Here is a 16,271-nt window from a genome sequence, read left to right as displayed (position 1 = left end):
AAATTGCGCCATTGCACTCTGACAGAGCAAGATTCCGTTTAAAAAAAAAAAAAAACCAAAAAGGAAAAACAAAAAAGAAAGAGCCAGAGCCCTCAGATAACACATCAGCGCTAACATAGATTAACATGTGCCCAGTTCTCAGCCACATTATCTATCTCACAACCTCAGGAGGCAGATGCTATTTTCATTATCCTCACTTTAGTAGTGAGGAAACAGAGCTTTCAGAGGTTAAGGGATAGAGCTGGCATTCAAAATGAGTTATCTCTTCACTATTTACATGTATTTTACAGTTGCCCTAGGTTGCAACCCTTGACTCCAAAAAAAAGGAGCAGGACCTGGACTTCTAATTTTGGATATCTTTACAAGAATCTCTTTGCCTCATCTTTCAGATATATCTCCAAGAGTGAAAGTTGTTTATAGAATACAGCTAATAAAGTCAGAAAGAATGATAAATTAGAAAATCCTCATTATGTAATCTCTAATTAATTACCAGATCAAAGCTGGGTGGATCATAATTTAAGTGAAAGGCTGGTTGGGAACTTGAAAATAAATCAGGTCACTCCTTATGTGATGCAAAAGCAAGTACTTATCACCTTCTAGTATATTCCTGCTAAAAATATTAGAACATGAGTCTGCATGAGCCTCTAGATCTACTAGTTTGCAGGAAAAGTGGATGATAGTGACACATGGTTAACAACACTACAGAGATATAACTGTATGTAGAACATGAGAAAATTCTAGGGTAAACACCTAGTTCTTTCAACAAATAAATAAAAAAAGGAACTATTAAGTATTCTTTAAGTGACTTAAAGGAACATCAACAAAATACAATGTGTGAATCTTGTTTGGATTCTGGTTCAGATAAATCAACAAAAAGACTATCTGATAACTAAAGAAAATTAAACATCTATTATCAGATGATATTAGACAATAACTAGAAATCACTATTCATTTTGTTGGCAATGATAATAGCATTGTTGTTATATACCTTACAGTTAAGTCCTCAAAGTTATTCTTGAAAACCAAATGGAATACTTATTACATGAAAACGTCTATACCTCCACATCAGTATTTTATAGAAAAATAAGCTTTATTTCAAAGCAATCTGAAAACAGCAGTCGGGGGACCACATTTGCAAACTGGTAGGAAGGAGCATACAGTTACATGTCCATTTAGCAAGGTCTCAAGTCAGGAGTCTCACCAATTCCTGCCCAATACCTACTCAGTTTCCTCTTCAGGTTGAAACTAAAAAGTAGACTTGAACATCCCAGTGATGTCTTTGTTATCCAAACATGCTCCAAGTTCAGGAAAGAGGACACCTGGGCTCAACTTATTGAGGGATTTGCTTAATTATTTAAAAAATATTTACATTGAGAATACAGTTAAGTTAGGAGCTTTCTTCACATTTTCACATTTTTTGAAAGAGCCACAGAGGTTTCATTCATGTTTTAACCAGTTGAGTTGATAAAGACCCTGTCTCCATTTTGTAAGAGATGGATTACATTCAATTACTCCTCACGACAGCCAAATGGAAGATTATTCTATTGCTTTTGAAAGATTATTCCATTGCTTTTGAAGTGCTGGTTGGACTGGCATCTGCAATGGTAGCCAAATAAATGAGATTTCTATGTAACACATGCTGGTACCTATGGGCAAAAAAAAAAAAAAACAGGCAAAAATCAGAGGCTTGTTTTTACCGACCATGAACAAAAAACTGGAAAATAATTTGCCCACTTTAGTGGAATGGCTCATCTACTAACTGGATGATTCACTGTTATCAACCTTCTTGTTTAACATATTTAAGGAAAATATAGTCAGATTCTCACCCATTCTCACTGATTACTTTCATAGCTACCATCATTTCTTGCTTGGACTATTGCAGTAGACACCTAGTCTCCCAGATCTATCTTTGCACCCTACTTTATTCTCCACACAACAGTCTGAGAGATCATTGTACAATTTAAATCAAGATCATGTTACATGTTGTTACATGTCTATTCAAAACCTTCCAAAGGCTCCCATCTCATTCAGAGTAAAGGTGAGCTGTTCTTGTGTCCTAATAAGGCCCTACATGATTGGGGCCTCCCGTACCCCTCTGATCTCATCTCTTATGGCTATACCTTTGTTTACTGAATACTGGCCACAGTGGCCTCCTTCCTGTGACTTGAAGATATCCAGCACACTCCTACTTGGGAGCTTTTCCACCTGATGCTTTCTCTGTCTTACTTATCTCACTACGCCTTACTACTGCATAGCTGGCTCCCTTACCCCAGGTCTCTACTCAAATATCACCTTATCAGACATACCATGTATAAAATAGCACTCCTTCCCCGACTTACTCTGCTTTATTCTTATTCAAAGCACTCATTATTATGTGCCTAATTATACATTTTCTTATAGATTCTAGAGTCTAGAATGTCAGCTCCATGAGTGTGGAGCTAGTATCTGTTTTACTACGGATTTCCCAGATTCTGAAACTGTGCCTGGTACCAGGAGTGCAGTTGTCCCTTGGTATCCACAGGGGATTGGTTCCAGGACACCTCCCTCCTCCCCTTAGATATCGAAATCCGAGGATGCTCAAGCTCAAGTCCCTTATATAAAATGGCATAGTATTTGTAATATAACCTACACACATCCTCCCATATCATATACTTCAATTAATTAATTTATTTATTGAGATGGAGTCTTGCTCTGTCGCCCAGGCTAGAGTGCAGTGGGGTGATCTAGGCTCGCTGCAATCTCCAACTCCTGAGTTCAAGTTCAAGCAATTCTCCTGCCTTGGCCTCCCAGGTAGCTGGGATTACAGGCACACACCACCATGCCTGGCTAATTTTTGTATTTTTAGTTTTTAGTAGAGACGGGGTTTTGCCATGTTGGCCAGGCTGGTCTTGAACTCCTGACCTCAGATGATCTGCCCGCCTTGGCCTCCCAAAGTGCTGGGAATACAGGTGTGAGCCACCACACCTGGCTCACATACTTTAAATACTCTCTAGATTACTTATAATACCTAATACAATTTAAATGCCATATAACTAGTTGTTATACTATATTGTTTTTTATTGTTGTGTTGTTATTTTTTATTGTTTTGTGCTCCCCAATATTTTTGAAATGCAATGCAGAACCCATAGATACAGAGGACCAACTGTACTTATAAAATATCTGTTCAACAACTTCAAGAAGGGACAAAACATTTTCATGATCAACATAAGTTTATAGGGGAGTAGAGTTCTTCACCTAGAAAAATAAATCAGACAAGGGGTCAGAAAGCATGGCCTGTGCAATTGAAAAATCCCACTAGGAGATTTGATAACTTTCTTACCCTTGGGTTGCGAATTACTGTACCAAATGGAAGGTTTTACAACCATTTTTCATATAGAAAAAGGAGAAGGTATTTATTATAAACTTTTAAAAATCAAATTACCAAATGCCAGAGTCAGATGTAAAGATTAACCCAAAAATTGGTATCTCTACTATTCTATCAAGGTATTCAGTGAGGGACTGTAGGTAATTTTTCTAGGGGGTAGGGATTGTGAAACATTTCTTCAGTAACAATGAAATAATATATTTTTCTATAAGAAATGGGCATAAGGCCGGGAGCAGTGGCTCATGCCTGTAATTCCAACACTTTGGGAGGTTGAGGCAGGCGGATCATCTGAGGTCAGTAGTTTGAGATCATCCTGGCCAACATGGTGAAACCCCGTCTCTACTAAAAATACAAAAATTAGCAGGGCATGATGGCACACGCCTGTGGTCCCAGCTACTCGGGGGGCTGAGGCACGAGAATTGCTTAAACCTCGGAGGTGGAGGTTGCAGTGAGCCGAGATTGCACCACTGCACTCCAGCCTGGGCGACAGAGGAAGACTCTGTCTCAAAAAAAAAAAAAAAAACGAAAAGAAAAAAATGGGCATAATACCTGGAGTAGATTTGGAAAAGAGACTCAGATTCTATTTTCTCTCATTTTGGTATCTGCTTAGGGAGTGCATTAAACTATGATGCAGAATTCACCTTTGACTAAACTTGGAAATCCTTTGTTTGTCTTTGTGTGTGTGTGTCACTAACAGACTGATGGGAAGTTAGAAATGAGAGGGAGCTTAGCAGTCAAATGGCCTGACCCCTTCACTTAACAGAGAAAGGATGAGGCGGGGATCTAAGATGAGAAAGGGGCCATGGCTCCAATCTCCTGAGCCTAGTTTTCTGTGTGCTCCCACCCCCATCCCTGTTGTCATCAGCTGGCATAGCTTTGAGTGAAGGAAGTTTTGCAGTGAGAATAATTCACGTTTTGAAGAAAGAGCCACGTCTGACTCCAGGCTCCACAGTGTACTTGTTGTATGCTCTTGGGCAGGTTAGCAAACTCTTTGGGGCTCTCTCCTCAGTTCAAAGAGGGGCTTAACTGCGATCAATCACCCAAGACTCTTAGTTCGAGAAAGCACCATATCACACAGGCTTTCCCTCTACCCACAGGTGAGGCGCGCGGGGGTGGGGGCACTTACTGGACGCACTCGTTCCCCCGGCCCTTGTTCTGATACTCCACAATACAGCGGATCAGCTGGTCATTCTCCTCAAGGAGCTGAAAGATCAGCGAAAGAAAGGGTCAGTGCAGGCCCGGGGCAGTGGCTCACGCCTGTAATCCTAGCACTTTGGGAGGCCGAGCTGGGCGGATCACGAGGTCAGGAGTTCGAGACTAGTCTGGCCAACATGGTGAAACCCCGTACTAAAAATACAAAAATTAGCAGGGCATGATGGCACACGCCTGTGGTCCCAGCTACTCGGGGGGCTGAGGCACGAGAATTGCTTAAACCTCGGAGGTGGAGGTTGCAGTGAGCCGAGATTGCACCACTGCACTCCAGCCTGGGCGACAGAGGAAGACTCTGTCTCAAAAAAAAAAAAAAAAAACGAAAAGAAAAAAATGGGCATAATACCTGGAGTAGATTTGGAAAAGAGACTCAGATTCTATTTTCTCTCATTTTGGTATCTGCTTAGGGAGTGCATTAAACTATGATGCAGAATTCACCTTTGACTAAACTTGGAAATCCTTTGTTTGTCTTTGTGTGTGTGTGTCACTAACAGACTGATGGAAGTTAGAAATGAGAGGGAGCTTAGCAGTCAAATGGCCTGACCCCTTCACTTAACAGAGAAAGGATGAGGCGGGGATCTAAGATGAGAAAGGGGCCATGGCTCCAATCTCCTGAGCCTAGTTTTCTGTGTGCTCCCACCCCCATCCCTGTTGTCATCAGCTGGCATAGCTTTGAGTGAAGGAAGTTTTGCAGTGAGAATAATTCACGTTTTGAAGAAAGAGCCACGTCTGACTCCAGGCTCCACAGTGTACTTGTTGTATGCTCTTGGGCAGGTTAGCAAACTCTTTGGGGCTCTCTCCTCAGTTCAAAGAGGGGCTTAACTGCGATCAATCACCCAAGACTCTTAGTTCGAGAAAGCACCATATCACACAGGCTTTCCCTCTACCCACAGGTGAGGCGCGCGGGGGTGGGGGCACTTACTGGACGCACTCGTTCCCCCGCCCTTGTTCTGATACTCCACAATACAGCGGATCAGCTGGTCATTCTCCTCAAGGAGCTGAAAGATCAGCGAAAGAAAGGGTCAGTGCAGGCCCGGGGCAGTGGCTCACGCCTGTAATCCTAGCACTTTGGGAGGCCGAGCTGGGCGGATCACGAGGTCAGGAGTTCGAGACTAGTCTGGCCAACATGGTGAAACCCCGTACTAAAAATACAAAAAATTAGCCGGGCGTGGCGCACTCCTGTAATCCCAGCTACCCAAGAGGCTGAGGCAGGAGAATCGCTTGAACCCGGGAGGCGGAGGTTGCAGTGAGCCGAGATGACGCCACTGCACTTCAGCCTGGACGACAGAGCGAGACTCCGTCTCGGGGGAAAAAAAAAAAGAGAAAGGGTTAGTGCAGTGTGACGTCTGGACGGCGGGGGACAGAACCCCATGCCGGGCTATCCTGCCCCGGCGCCTGTGCTGATTTCGTGCCCATCTCACCCCGCACCCCGGCTGCTCAGCTCCCTTCACAGTCAGCCGGGAGGCCGCTCACCACAGGATGCTTCTCGCACCCCGCGGCCACTCGGGATCCCGACTTCTTCTCTTCGCCCGCCCGCCCGCGTGGATGCTTACCCGCTGGATAGTCTCTTGATTGACTTCCGCCTTGCCCCTCAGCCAGTCCGGTACGAAAGCCACCGACATCCCGAGGAACCTCCCGAACCACGACCGCCAAGCGACTCGACCCACGAAAGGTGGGGCCTACGCTGTCGACGTTGATTGGATGCTCCCGCCTACAGGGCGGGGGACAGAAGGGACGTCATTTGTGACTGGACGCGCAGGAGCGACACTCAGCGCCTTCCTCGGTCCCCGCCCCCAGAACACCGGGGCCGTTTACGTATCCTTTGCGCTTGCGCAGTCTGGAGAGCGAAACTTGTGGGTCGGGGCTGGGTCTACTGTTGACCTACCTGGCCTCAGCACCTCCAGTGTTAGGCTGTGCATGCTTTTTTTTTTTTTGAGATGCAGTCTCGCTGTGTCGCCCAGGCTGGAGTGCAGTGGCGCGATCTCGGCTCACTGCAAGCTCCGCCTCCCGGGTTCAAGCCATTCTCCTGCCTCAGCCTCCCGAGTAGCTGGGACTACAGGTGCCCGCCACCACGCCTGGCTAATTTTTTTTTTTGGTAGAAACGGGGTTTCACCATGTTAGCCAGGATGGTCTCGATCTCCTGACCTTGTGATCCGCCCGCCTCCGCCTCCCAAAGTGCTGGGTGTGCATGCTTAATCTATCTGCAGGAGTGGCTTGCTCGGCACTACACAGCATGTCTGGAACCCAGATATATGGCTTCAAATCCACTGTCCTCTCTACATCACTCTGGTGCCTCCAGGTCTGCATCTGGAGCATGAACATTGACTATGGCATTGTCTTCTGCCAGGCCAAATCTGCAGGGCCAGGAAAACTCTGGTATTAGTTTTACTCTTTGCTGAAGGAGAAATTCCCGTTTTTTTCCACATAGCCTAGACTTATTTGGGGCAGGAATAATGCTTATTAGGTTGGCAACCCTAAAAAGCACTGGTATTTTCTCCATTTTACAGATGAGGAAACAGGTTAAGTAACTTGCCCATGGTTCCTTAGCAAAGCCAGTCTCTGAATACGGGCAGTCTGGCTTTAGAACTCTCACCCTTAACAATCAGGGACTGCCCAGGCACCATACTGCAAAGGTGGTGTGCCACAAGATGCAAGGAGGAAGCTGGACATACCCTCTTGAGCCACATGGTTACTCCTGGTGATCACTAAAACTGAACTGGTTGTAGTCTTCTAGACCAGTGGTCCCCAGCCTTTTTGGTACCAGGAACTGGTTTCGTGGAAGACAATTTTTCTTGTCTTCCACGGGGGTGGGGGTGGTTTTGGTGTGAAACTGTTTTACCTCACATCAGCAGGCATTTAGATTCTCATTAGGAGTGTGCAACCTAGATCTCTCGCAAGTACAGTTCACAATAGGGTCCATGCTGCTGTGAGAATCTAATGCCCCCGCTGATCTGACGGGGCAGAATCCTCGGCGGTAATGTTTATCCGCCCTCTGCTCACCTCCTGCTGTGCGGTACGGGTCCCTTGTTCTAGCCATCCGTGGTGGATGTGGTAACAAGATTCGTTTTCCCTGGAGTGAGCACTTCATTTAGGAGGGAGATCTTGGGAGCCTACTCCTAAAAAGGGGAGCTCCCTAGAGCTTTATTCCCCTGAATGGTGGCTCTGATCCTGAGCAAGCTCATCTGCTTTACTGGGCTTTCTTTCCACAACCCCTTTATTCAAACCTGTGAAAAGGCAGCTTTCATCCCATTTCTTTTCTTTTCTTTTTTTTTTTGAGACAGAGTCTCACTCTGTCACCCAGGCTGGAGTGCAGTGGTGTGATCTTGGCTCACTGCAACCTCTGCCTCCCGGGCTCAAGCGTTCTCCTGCCTCAGCTTCCTGAGTAGCTGGGATTACAGGTGCCTGCCACCACACCTGGCTAATTTTTTTTGTATCTTTAGTAGAGATGGGGTTTCGCCATGTTGGTCAGGCTGGTCTTGAACTCCTGACCTCATGATCCGCCCGCTTTGGCCTCCCAAAGTGCTGGGATTACAGGTGTGAGCTACCGCACCCAGCCTGCTTTCATCCCATTTCACAGAGAGGTAAACCCGGTGAGAGAAGTGAGGTAACCCCTGAGCTGGGGCGGACTCAGGACTTCCTGGTTACCAAGCCTGCACTGTTAACTCTGCATCAGGCTTCCTCCTCAGGAAAATTCCCCAAAGCTTTCAGAGAAACAGAGTGGGCAGAAAAAGAACCATCAGGAGCAGGATGTAGGTCTTGCTACAGGCGCTCAGCCCTATTCCTGTTAAGACAAGTGAGGAATGACAATAACATGAAATGGCCCAGACAACAATCCTCCCACCTCTGAAAGCTTCCCTGGGATTATGGGCATGAACCACCATGCCCAGCCCATGCTTTTGTTCATAAAGTTTAAGTGACTTGCTTACCAATCTTATGCAAAATTTCATGTAATTTATGTAATACTATATAACATAATGCTACATATGGTATGTATATATAGACACAAAGATCTGTCCTGGGTATTAAGTATCTTATCTCTAGGCTTTATGTTTATGGCTCTGAAATGGAGGGAACTGGGACATACATGTTTTGAGGAATAAAGTGAATAGGTTTTGTTTTTTTTTTTGTTTTTGTTTTGTTTTGAGATAAAGTCTCACTCTGTTGCTCAAGCTGGAGTGCAGTGGTGCAATCTCAGCTCACTGTAACCTCCATCTCCCAGGTTCAAGAAATTCTCCTGCCTCAGCCTCCCGAGTAGTCTGGGACTATGGGCACGCACCACCATGCCCAGCTAATTTTTTTGTATTTTTAGTAGAGACGGGGTTTCACTATGTTGGCCAGGCTGGTCTTGAACTCCTGACCTCATGATCCATCTGCCTTAGCCTCCCAAAGTGCTGGGATTACAGGTGTGAGCCATCCTGCCTGGCCCTGGTTTTTGTTGTTGTTGTTGTTATTGTTTGAGACAGAGTTTTACTCTTGTTGCCCAGGCTGGAGTGCAATGGTGCAATCTCAGCTCACTGCAACCTCCACCTCCTGGGTTCAAGCAATTCTCCTGCCTCAGCCTCCCAAGTAGCTGGCATTTCAGGCATGCACCACCACGCCCAGCTAATTTTGTGTTTTTAGTAGAGATGGGGGTTTTACCATGTTGGTCAGTCTGGCCTCGAACTCCTGACCTCAGGTGAACCACTCACCTTGGCCTCCCAAAATGCTGAGATTACAGGTGTGAGCCACCAAGCCTGGCCTAAAGCGAAGGTTTTGAGTGCAGTTTATAGAAGGAATTGATTGTTTTTTGTTTTTTGTTTTTTTGAGACGGAGTCTTGGTCTGTCGCCCAGGCTTGAGTGCAGTGGCGCGACCTTGGCTCACTGCAAGCTCCGCCTCCCGGGTTCACGCCATTCTCCTGCCTCAGCCTCCTGAGTAGCTGGGACTACAGGCGCTTGCCCTCAAGCCCGGCTAATTTTTTGTAATTTTTTTTTTTTTTTTTTAGTAGAGACAGGGTTTCAGTGTGTTAGCCAGGATGGTCTTGATCTCCTGACCTGCCTCGGCCTTCCAAAGTGCTGGGATTACAGGCATGAGCCACCGCGCCCGGCCTGATTGGTTTTTTTAACATCATTAAAGTTTCTTTTTTTTTTTTTTTTTTTGAGACGGAGTCTTGGTCTGTCGCCCAGGCTTGAGTGCAGTGGCGCGACCTTGGCTCACTGCAAGCTCCGCCTCCCGGGTTCACGCCATTCTCCTGCCTCAGCCTCCTGAGTAGCTGGGACTACAGGCGCTTGCCCTCAAGCCCGGCTAATTTTTTGTAATTTTTTTTTTTTTTTTTTAGTAGAGACAGGGTTTCAGTGTGTTAGCCAGGATGGTCTTGATCTCCTGACCTGCCTCGGCCTTCCAAAGTGCTGGGATTACAGGCATGAGCCACCGCGCCCGGCCTGATTGGTTTTTTTAACATCATTAAAGTTTCTTTTTTTTTTTTTTTGAGACGGAGTCTCGCTCTGTCGCCCAGGCTGGAGTGCAGTGGCCGGATCTCAGCTCACTGCAAGCTCTGCCTCCCGAGTTCACACCATTCTCCTGCCTCAGCCTCCCGAGTAGCTGGGACTACAGGCGTCCGCCACCTCGCCCGGCTAGTTTTTGTATTTTTTAGTAGAGATGGGGTTTCACCGTGTTAGCCAGGATGGTCTCAATCTCCTGACCTCGTGATCCACCCGTCTCGGCCTCCCAAAGTGCTGGGATTACAGGCTTGAGCCACCGCACCCGGCCACATCATTACAGTTTCTATCAGGTAAAAAAAAAAACAACAAAAAAAAACGATATGGTGTTAGGGTGAGGCATGTGGTATAGGGGACCAACCTGTTCCAGCATACAGGGAAAGCCCTCCAGAAGAAAAGTTTTATAAAGGCAGTATAAAGGCAAAGTGGAGGTTAAGCAGGACACAGGTATCCAGATTCTGTACTCTCCTAGGAGCAATGGGAGCCATGGATGGTTTTAGGCGGAAGAATGATGAAACCTGAGATGCATTTAGAGTTTTATTGGCTGTAACATGGTGAAAGTTAGGGAAGACACCCAGATGAGAAACAAAAAGAACAGTGACAAGGCTGCTACAAGAAGGCAGGCCAGAGATAGTGGGAGCAATGAGAAAAGAAGTGTATGCATTTGAAAGACATTGGAAGTAGACTTGGCAGGCCTTAGTGATCGAGTGGGGAGGGATAGAAAAGGGAAATTAGGGATGCCTTCTGGGGTTCTGGGTTAAGCAACTGAGAAAGTGGTGATGCCCCTTATGGAGGCAGGGAACAGTGGGGGAGACGCTGGACTGGAAATGAAGGTGGTAAATTCAGTTGTGGAAATGTATAGTGTGAGGTGATATCAAACGATGTGGAGGCTTGTGGCTGACTATTTGGGGCTGAAACTCAGGGACAAAGACTAGGCTGGAGATACAGCTTTGAGAAACATCACTTGTAGAAACTGACTGGAACTATGCAGTGGATAAGACTGCCTAAGGAGAATGTGATAGTTTCTCTTATGACAGAGGAAAAGAAGCTGCAATGGAGATTGAGGGGAGAAAGAGACTAGAGATATAGGGAGAGGAAAACCAGGAGAGTGAGGGTTATGGCTTTTTTTTTTTTTTAAACAGTGACTGAAAAGGACAGACAGGACAGCAATGACAAATGCTGTTGAAAGGTCAAGGAAGGGCTGGGTGCCGTGGCTCACACCTATAATCCCAGCACTTTGGGAGGCCAAGGTAGGTGGATCACTTGAAGTCAGAAGTTTGAGACCAGTCTGGCTAACATGATGAAACCCTGTCTCTACTAAAAACACAAAAATTAGCCAGGCATGGTGGCACGTGCCTGTAGTCCCAGCTACTTGGGAGGCTGAGGCTGGAGGATCGCTTGAACCTGGGAAGCAGAGATTGCAGTAAGCCTCAGCGCCATTGCACCTGGGTGACAGAGTTAGACTCTGCGTCAAAAAAAAAAAAAAAGAACAAGGAAGATAAAGACTAGGTCTTTGAGGAGAGCATTTTCAGTGGTATGGTGAAGCAGATATCAGAAGTGCAGAGGACTGAGAAATGATGAAAGGTGAAGGTGAAGCAATGGAGTGTTCAGATATAGACCACTTTTTCCATGAGGTTTGGTTGTAAAGGGGAGAAGGGAAAGAAGGTGGTAGCTGGAGGGAGAGGAGTTGTCTGGAGCTAAGGGACATCACTTTGATGGTTGCTCTTTCTTCAGTAAAGGAGGTTCCTGGGAAAGCAAGAGGGGGAGGGGGTGTTGAAGAGTGGGAGATCTTGGGAGCATGCAGGATATTTGGAAGTTGATTTTGGGGGAGAGCTGGAGAGAGCTGCCTTGGCAAATAGGACTGCTGAAGGGTGTTGAGGACCTAGTTGAAGTTGACAATGTATGTAGCACTGATCTGTGTGGTTGTGAGATTTTGTCCAGTGGCCCTCAGAGCCAAGAAGCAGAGAAGACAGAAGGTTGGATTCTTCCAGGATTGTAGTGCTGCCAGATGGGTGTTACTATCCTTCTAGTTGTGCTAGAAAGATAACTGTGCAAGAGATATAAGTATATTGGGAAGAATGTGATGGAGGTGATAAACCCTGAACTCTCAGCTGATGGGGAAGGAAGTGAAGACTCGAGGGAGCTCATAATAAAAGTAGAGGCACAAATGAACTGGAAGTTTCTGCAGGCTAGAGAAACCATGGAAGGAATTCAGAGACTAGCAGGACAGATGAAAGATCAGGTGTCTGCATTTATAACTTCAGAGGTGGAGCTCTTCTGTGGTCCAGGGTGTTACCCTAGGAGTGGAGGGCTGAAGAGGACTGGAAGAGAAAGCCTCCGGAGTTGACTGTGAGTCTGGAGTCAAAGTGACCAATGATTGGAGATGAGAGCTAGGACTTTAGGTACTACATCTCACCCCTGTTGTCCATGGTGCCTGAGCCACACCAGTTGCACCAGTCAGAGGGTGTAAAGTCCTATTCTAAAGCACTCGCACCACAAGTTTTGAGAGCCCAATTCCCCATATTTGTTTGTTTGTTTTGTTTTGTTTTCTGAGATGGGAGTTTTGCTCTTGTAGGTCAGGCTGGAGTGCAATGGTGCGATCTCGGCTCACTGCAGCCACCTCCCAGGTTCAAGTGATTCTTCTGCCTCAGCCTCCCAAGTAGCTGGGATCACAGACACCCCCCATCACTCCTGGCTAATTTTTGTAATTTTTCAATAGAGACGCGGTTTTGCCATGTTGGACACGCTTGTCCCTGACCTCGTGATCAACCTGCCTTGGCCTCCCAAAGTGCTGGGATTATAGGTGTGAGCCACCACACCTGGCCCCAGTTCCCCATATTTGAAGTGCACTTATGCTACAGGGTTTTCAATTGCCTTTACCAACCCTGAATCTCCTGGTTTTTCTTCTTCTTTATGCCTGTTATGACCTACCCTCATTATCAGAGACTCACTGTGGGAGGGGACTACACAAGGGTATAAATCCCAGGAGGTAGTGATCCCTGTAGGCTATCTTAGATTCTATCACAATTGTCTTCAGTTTTCATTTTGTAATTTTTCTCTGGCTATGTAAGCCCTGCTTCGATTTCCGCCCATATGATGATGACTTTCAAAAGTCCAGGCTAGGCGTGGTGGCTCACGCCTTAATCCCAGCACTTAGGGAGGCCAAGGCAGGCGGATCACTTGAGGCCAGGAGTTCGAGACCAGCCTGGCCAATATGGTGAAACCCCCATCTCTACTAAAACTACAAAAATTAGCTGGGCGTGTTGGCAGATGCCTGTAATCCCAGCTACTTGGGAGGCTGAGGCAGAAGAATCACTTCAGCCTGGGAGGTGGAGGTTGCAGTGAGCCGAGATCGTGCCACTAAACTCCAACCTGGATCCCAGAGTGAGACTCAGCCTCAAAAAAAGTCTGTGCCCAGCCCAGACCTCTACATTGACATGCAACCTGTATATACAACTGCTATGTTGACATCTGTATTAGTCAAGGTTCTCCAGAGAGGAAGAACCAATGTGACATCTATATATCTACAATATAGATCTATATCTATAAATATATGGGAGGGGATTTATTAGGGGAATTGGCTCACATGGTTATGGAGGCTGAGAAGTCCCACAATAGGCCATCTACAAGCTGGAGAACCAGGGAGGCTGGTAGAGTGCTTCAGTTCAAGACTACCCTGTCTTGGACTTGCCCTCAGAACCAGGGAAGCTGAATGGTGTATCACCCAGTTCAAGGCCCAAGCCAGGAGAACCTGAGGAACCACTGGTACAAGTCTTGGAGTCCAAAGGCTCAATAGTTGCTAAATGAATAAATGGATGGATTCTACTACCTAATCTCCTGGAGTTAGGAGATTAGGGGAACCTGGAGTTCTGATGCCAAGAGCAGAAGAGGGGTGTCCCAACTCCAGAACAGAGAATTTGCCTTTCCTCTGCCTTTTTGTTCTCTCTATTAGATGGTGCCTGCCCATATTGGATGAGGACAGATCTTCCTTACTCAGTGCATTGATTCAAATGCCAATATCTCCTGAGAACACCCTCATAGACATACCCAGAAATAATGTTCCCCCAGGAATCTAAGTATCCTTTAACCTAGTCAGGTTGACATAAAAAACGAATCATTGCAAAATCCTAACCAAGTCTCAAAGGTGCCTCAAATTCAACTTGTCTAAGATGGAGCTCAAGATCCATTTTATCTCCTCTTCCAGTGTTCTCCATATCTGTGAATCCCTCCACCATCCATCCATTTATCCAAGGCTGAACAGTGGCCTCATCCTTGAAGCTACTTCATCGCCCCTTCACATCCAACTCATCACCAAGTCCTGTTGATTTTGCTCCTGTATTTCTCTGCAGCCTGCTCAGATCTCTTTTTCTTCACTCTCACACCAGTCCACACTCCAACTCCATTCTCTCTTGCTCAGATGACTGCACTGGCTCCCAGGCAAGTCCCATCATAGCTTTTTCGAGATTTCTCCATTTTGATCTGCACTTTAGCAGCCAAAGTGAGTTTTATAAAATGCAATTTTGATCAGTGTTCCATGGTCCTAAACGTTCCACTATGGCCCATAAGATCCTACATGGTCTGTCCCCTTCCTTCTATTCGCTCTAGTGGATCTCACTCTACTCCTTTACTCTCTAAACTCCGAGTTTCTTTTCTTTTTTGGTAAAATGTACATAACCACTTTTAAGCGTGCAGATCTGTGGCATTTGGTACATTCACATTGTTGTGCGATCATCACTACTAACCATTTCCAGAACTGTTTCATCTTCTCCAGCTGAAATTCTGTATCTATTAAGCACTAACTTTCCATTACCCCCTTTCTGGGTTTCTTTTCATCCCTCAAAGGAGCTCTGCTGCCTTCCACAGAGTCCTTATATACATGCTGATCTCTCCATCTGAAACACACTTCCTCTCCCCTTTGCCTAGTTAGCCTCCTGTGGTTCCCAACACCAGCCTAGAAGCTTCTGTAAATTCTCTCAAAACCCCTTCTCCTCCCAGAAGAACAATTTGTATTTATACAGGTGTTTGATTGTTTGAAGGGTGCTCTCACCCTGCCCTCCTCTCTTAACATAGTTTTTCCTGTCAGGAATTCCTCGCTTTGTCCACAAGCCCTGGCACACAGCAGGTGCTCAATCCTTGCTAAATGAATAAATGGACGGACTCTGCTACCTAATATCCTTCCAGCCGGTCATCCACTTGTGGGTGCCTCCGCCCCCAGCTTGGGGTGTGTCCCCCTGGGTCGGACTTTGGCGCCCTATCCAGGCTGGCAGTAGGTTGTGCTCTTTGGTTTGCCTATCTCGGGCCTCCCGCCCAGCCGCGCGGACCGCAGAACACACGCCCCGGGCGTATCACACTGTCACGCGGAGCCTCCCCGCCTCCAGACGTCAGTCCGGTTGCTACCCCGGCAGGAATCGAGCTTATACCACGAAGGCTCCTTCTCACCTGCGGACGTGAGAATTACAGGCTTGGACCTCAAACCGCCGCGGTGAGAGCCGGGAGGTGCGAAGAAAGTTGGGAGGCGCGCATCCCCGTCACGCTCCCTCTCAGTTTGGGTCGCAGCCCTTTAACAACCACTACAGTCGCGCCTTCGCCGGGACGGGGGCTGTGGAGGCGCGCCGGGATTGGTCGGTTTGGGTGCGGGTGTCGCTTAGCAGCAGCGAATGGGGGCTCAAGGCTCGCGCACGCGCACTACCGCCTACCTGCGCCTGGGCCGCCGGTGACCTGGGCCGGGTCCGCCCGGTCGGCTAAGGTTGCTGAGGAGGCGGCGGGTAGCTGGTGGGCGCCGACTTCCGAAGGCCGCCGTCGGGGCGAGGTGAGGGCTCACGGGCGGAGGCGGGTGCCGCAACCCGTTAGCCGACAGGAGGCGGGTTAGGGTGTGGCGCAGGGCGGGCTCAGAGGTGGAGGCGGCCCAGGGCCAGCCCCGCCCTCAGGCCCGGCCTTGGCCCTGGGGCTCCCCACGGGGCTTCCCTGGGCTTCTTGGAGTCTTCTGTCCCCTTTCTCTCGCCAGCCTCTCCCTGGACCCCGGGGCCACCCAAGACACGCGCCTGCGGGAACCCTGGGCTGACAGATGGGCGCCGAAGGCTTCTCCCAGTTGGAAGAGATGGGGAGTGAGAAAGGGGACGACTGTTTCTTTAACCATTCACGAATCTCACGTCAGAGCATTGTTTAATCTGAATAGCAAACTTCCCTTAGCATGCCAGTGTTATAAGACTTTAAATATTGGATA

The 16,271-nt window shown here is 47.3% G+C and overlaps 2 protein-coding genes across 8 annotated transcripts in view; one reads left to right on the top strand and one right to left on the bottom strand.

Moving 5' to 3' along the window:
• Nucleotides 1-1,069: 1,069 nt before the first annotated feature.
• SS18L2 (SS18 like 2) lies at nucleotides 1,070-15,882 on the bottom strand. 5 transcript variants are annotated; one of them, XM_033212211.1, is made up of 4 exons: nucleotides 15,745-15,882; nucleotides 6,127-6,284; nucleotides 5,496-5,571; nucleotides 1,070-1,646 (listed from the first exon to the last, which is right to left on the bottom strand). In XM_033212211.1, exons 2-4 carry the CDS (start codon nucleotides 6,193-6,195, stop codon nucleotides 1,537-1,539), a joined length of 255 nt encoding a protein of 84 aa, XP_033068102.1. In that variant the 5' UTR covers nucleotides 6,196-6,284; nucleotides 15,745-15,882; the 3' UTR covers nucleotides 1,070-1,536. The 5 variants fall into 5 exon arrangements, with proteins under 5 accessions (XP_033068102.1, XP_033068105.1, XP_033068101.1 ...); XM_033212214.1 differs by lacking the exon at nucleotides 5,496-5,571 and adding an exon at nucleotides 4,491-4,567 and having other exon boundaries at nucleotides 15,745-15,873; XM_033212210.1 differs by lacking the exon at nucleotides 15,745-15,882 and adding an exon at nucleotides 15,488-15,633.
• Nucleotides 14,697-16,271, top strand: part of SEC22C (SEC22 homolog C, vesicle trafficking protein) — a 37,156-nt gene continuing 35,581 nt past the window's right edge. For 2 of the 3 annotated variants that reach the window (XM_033212200.1, XM_033212203.1), the window contains exon 1: nucleotides 15,711-15,857. The gene's annotated coding sequence lies outside the window, so the exon portion shown is untranslated. Of the gene's footprint in view, nucleotides 15,531-15,710; nucleotides 15,858-16,271 lie in introns of those variants that run through there. The other variant, XM_033212201.1, reaches the window with a different exon arrangement.

Source organism: Trachypithecus francoisi, unplaced genomic scaffold, assembly GCF_009764315.1.
Source record: "Trachypithecus francoisi isolate TF-2019V2 unplaced genomic scaffold, Tfra_2.0 Lachesis_group0, whole genome shotgun sequence".
NCBI classification, from domain to species: Eukaryota; Metazoa; Chordata; class Mammalia; order Primates; family Cercopithecidae; genus Trachypithecus; species Trachypithecus francoisi.
Note: the sequence above shows the minus strand (reverse complement) of the source record. Positions and strands in the feature narration are given on the sequence as shown.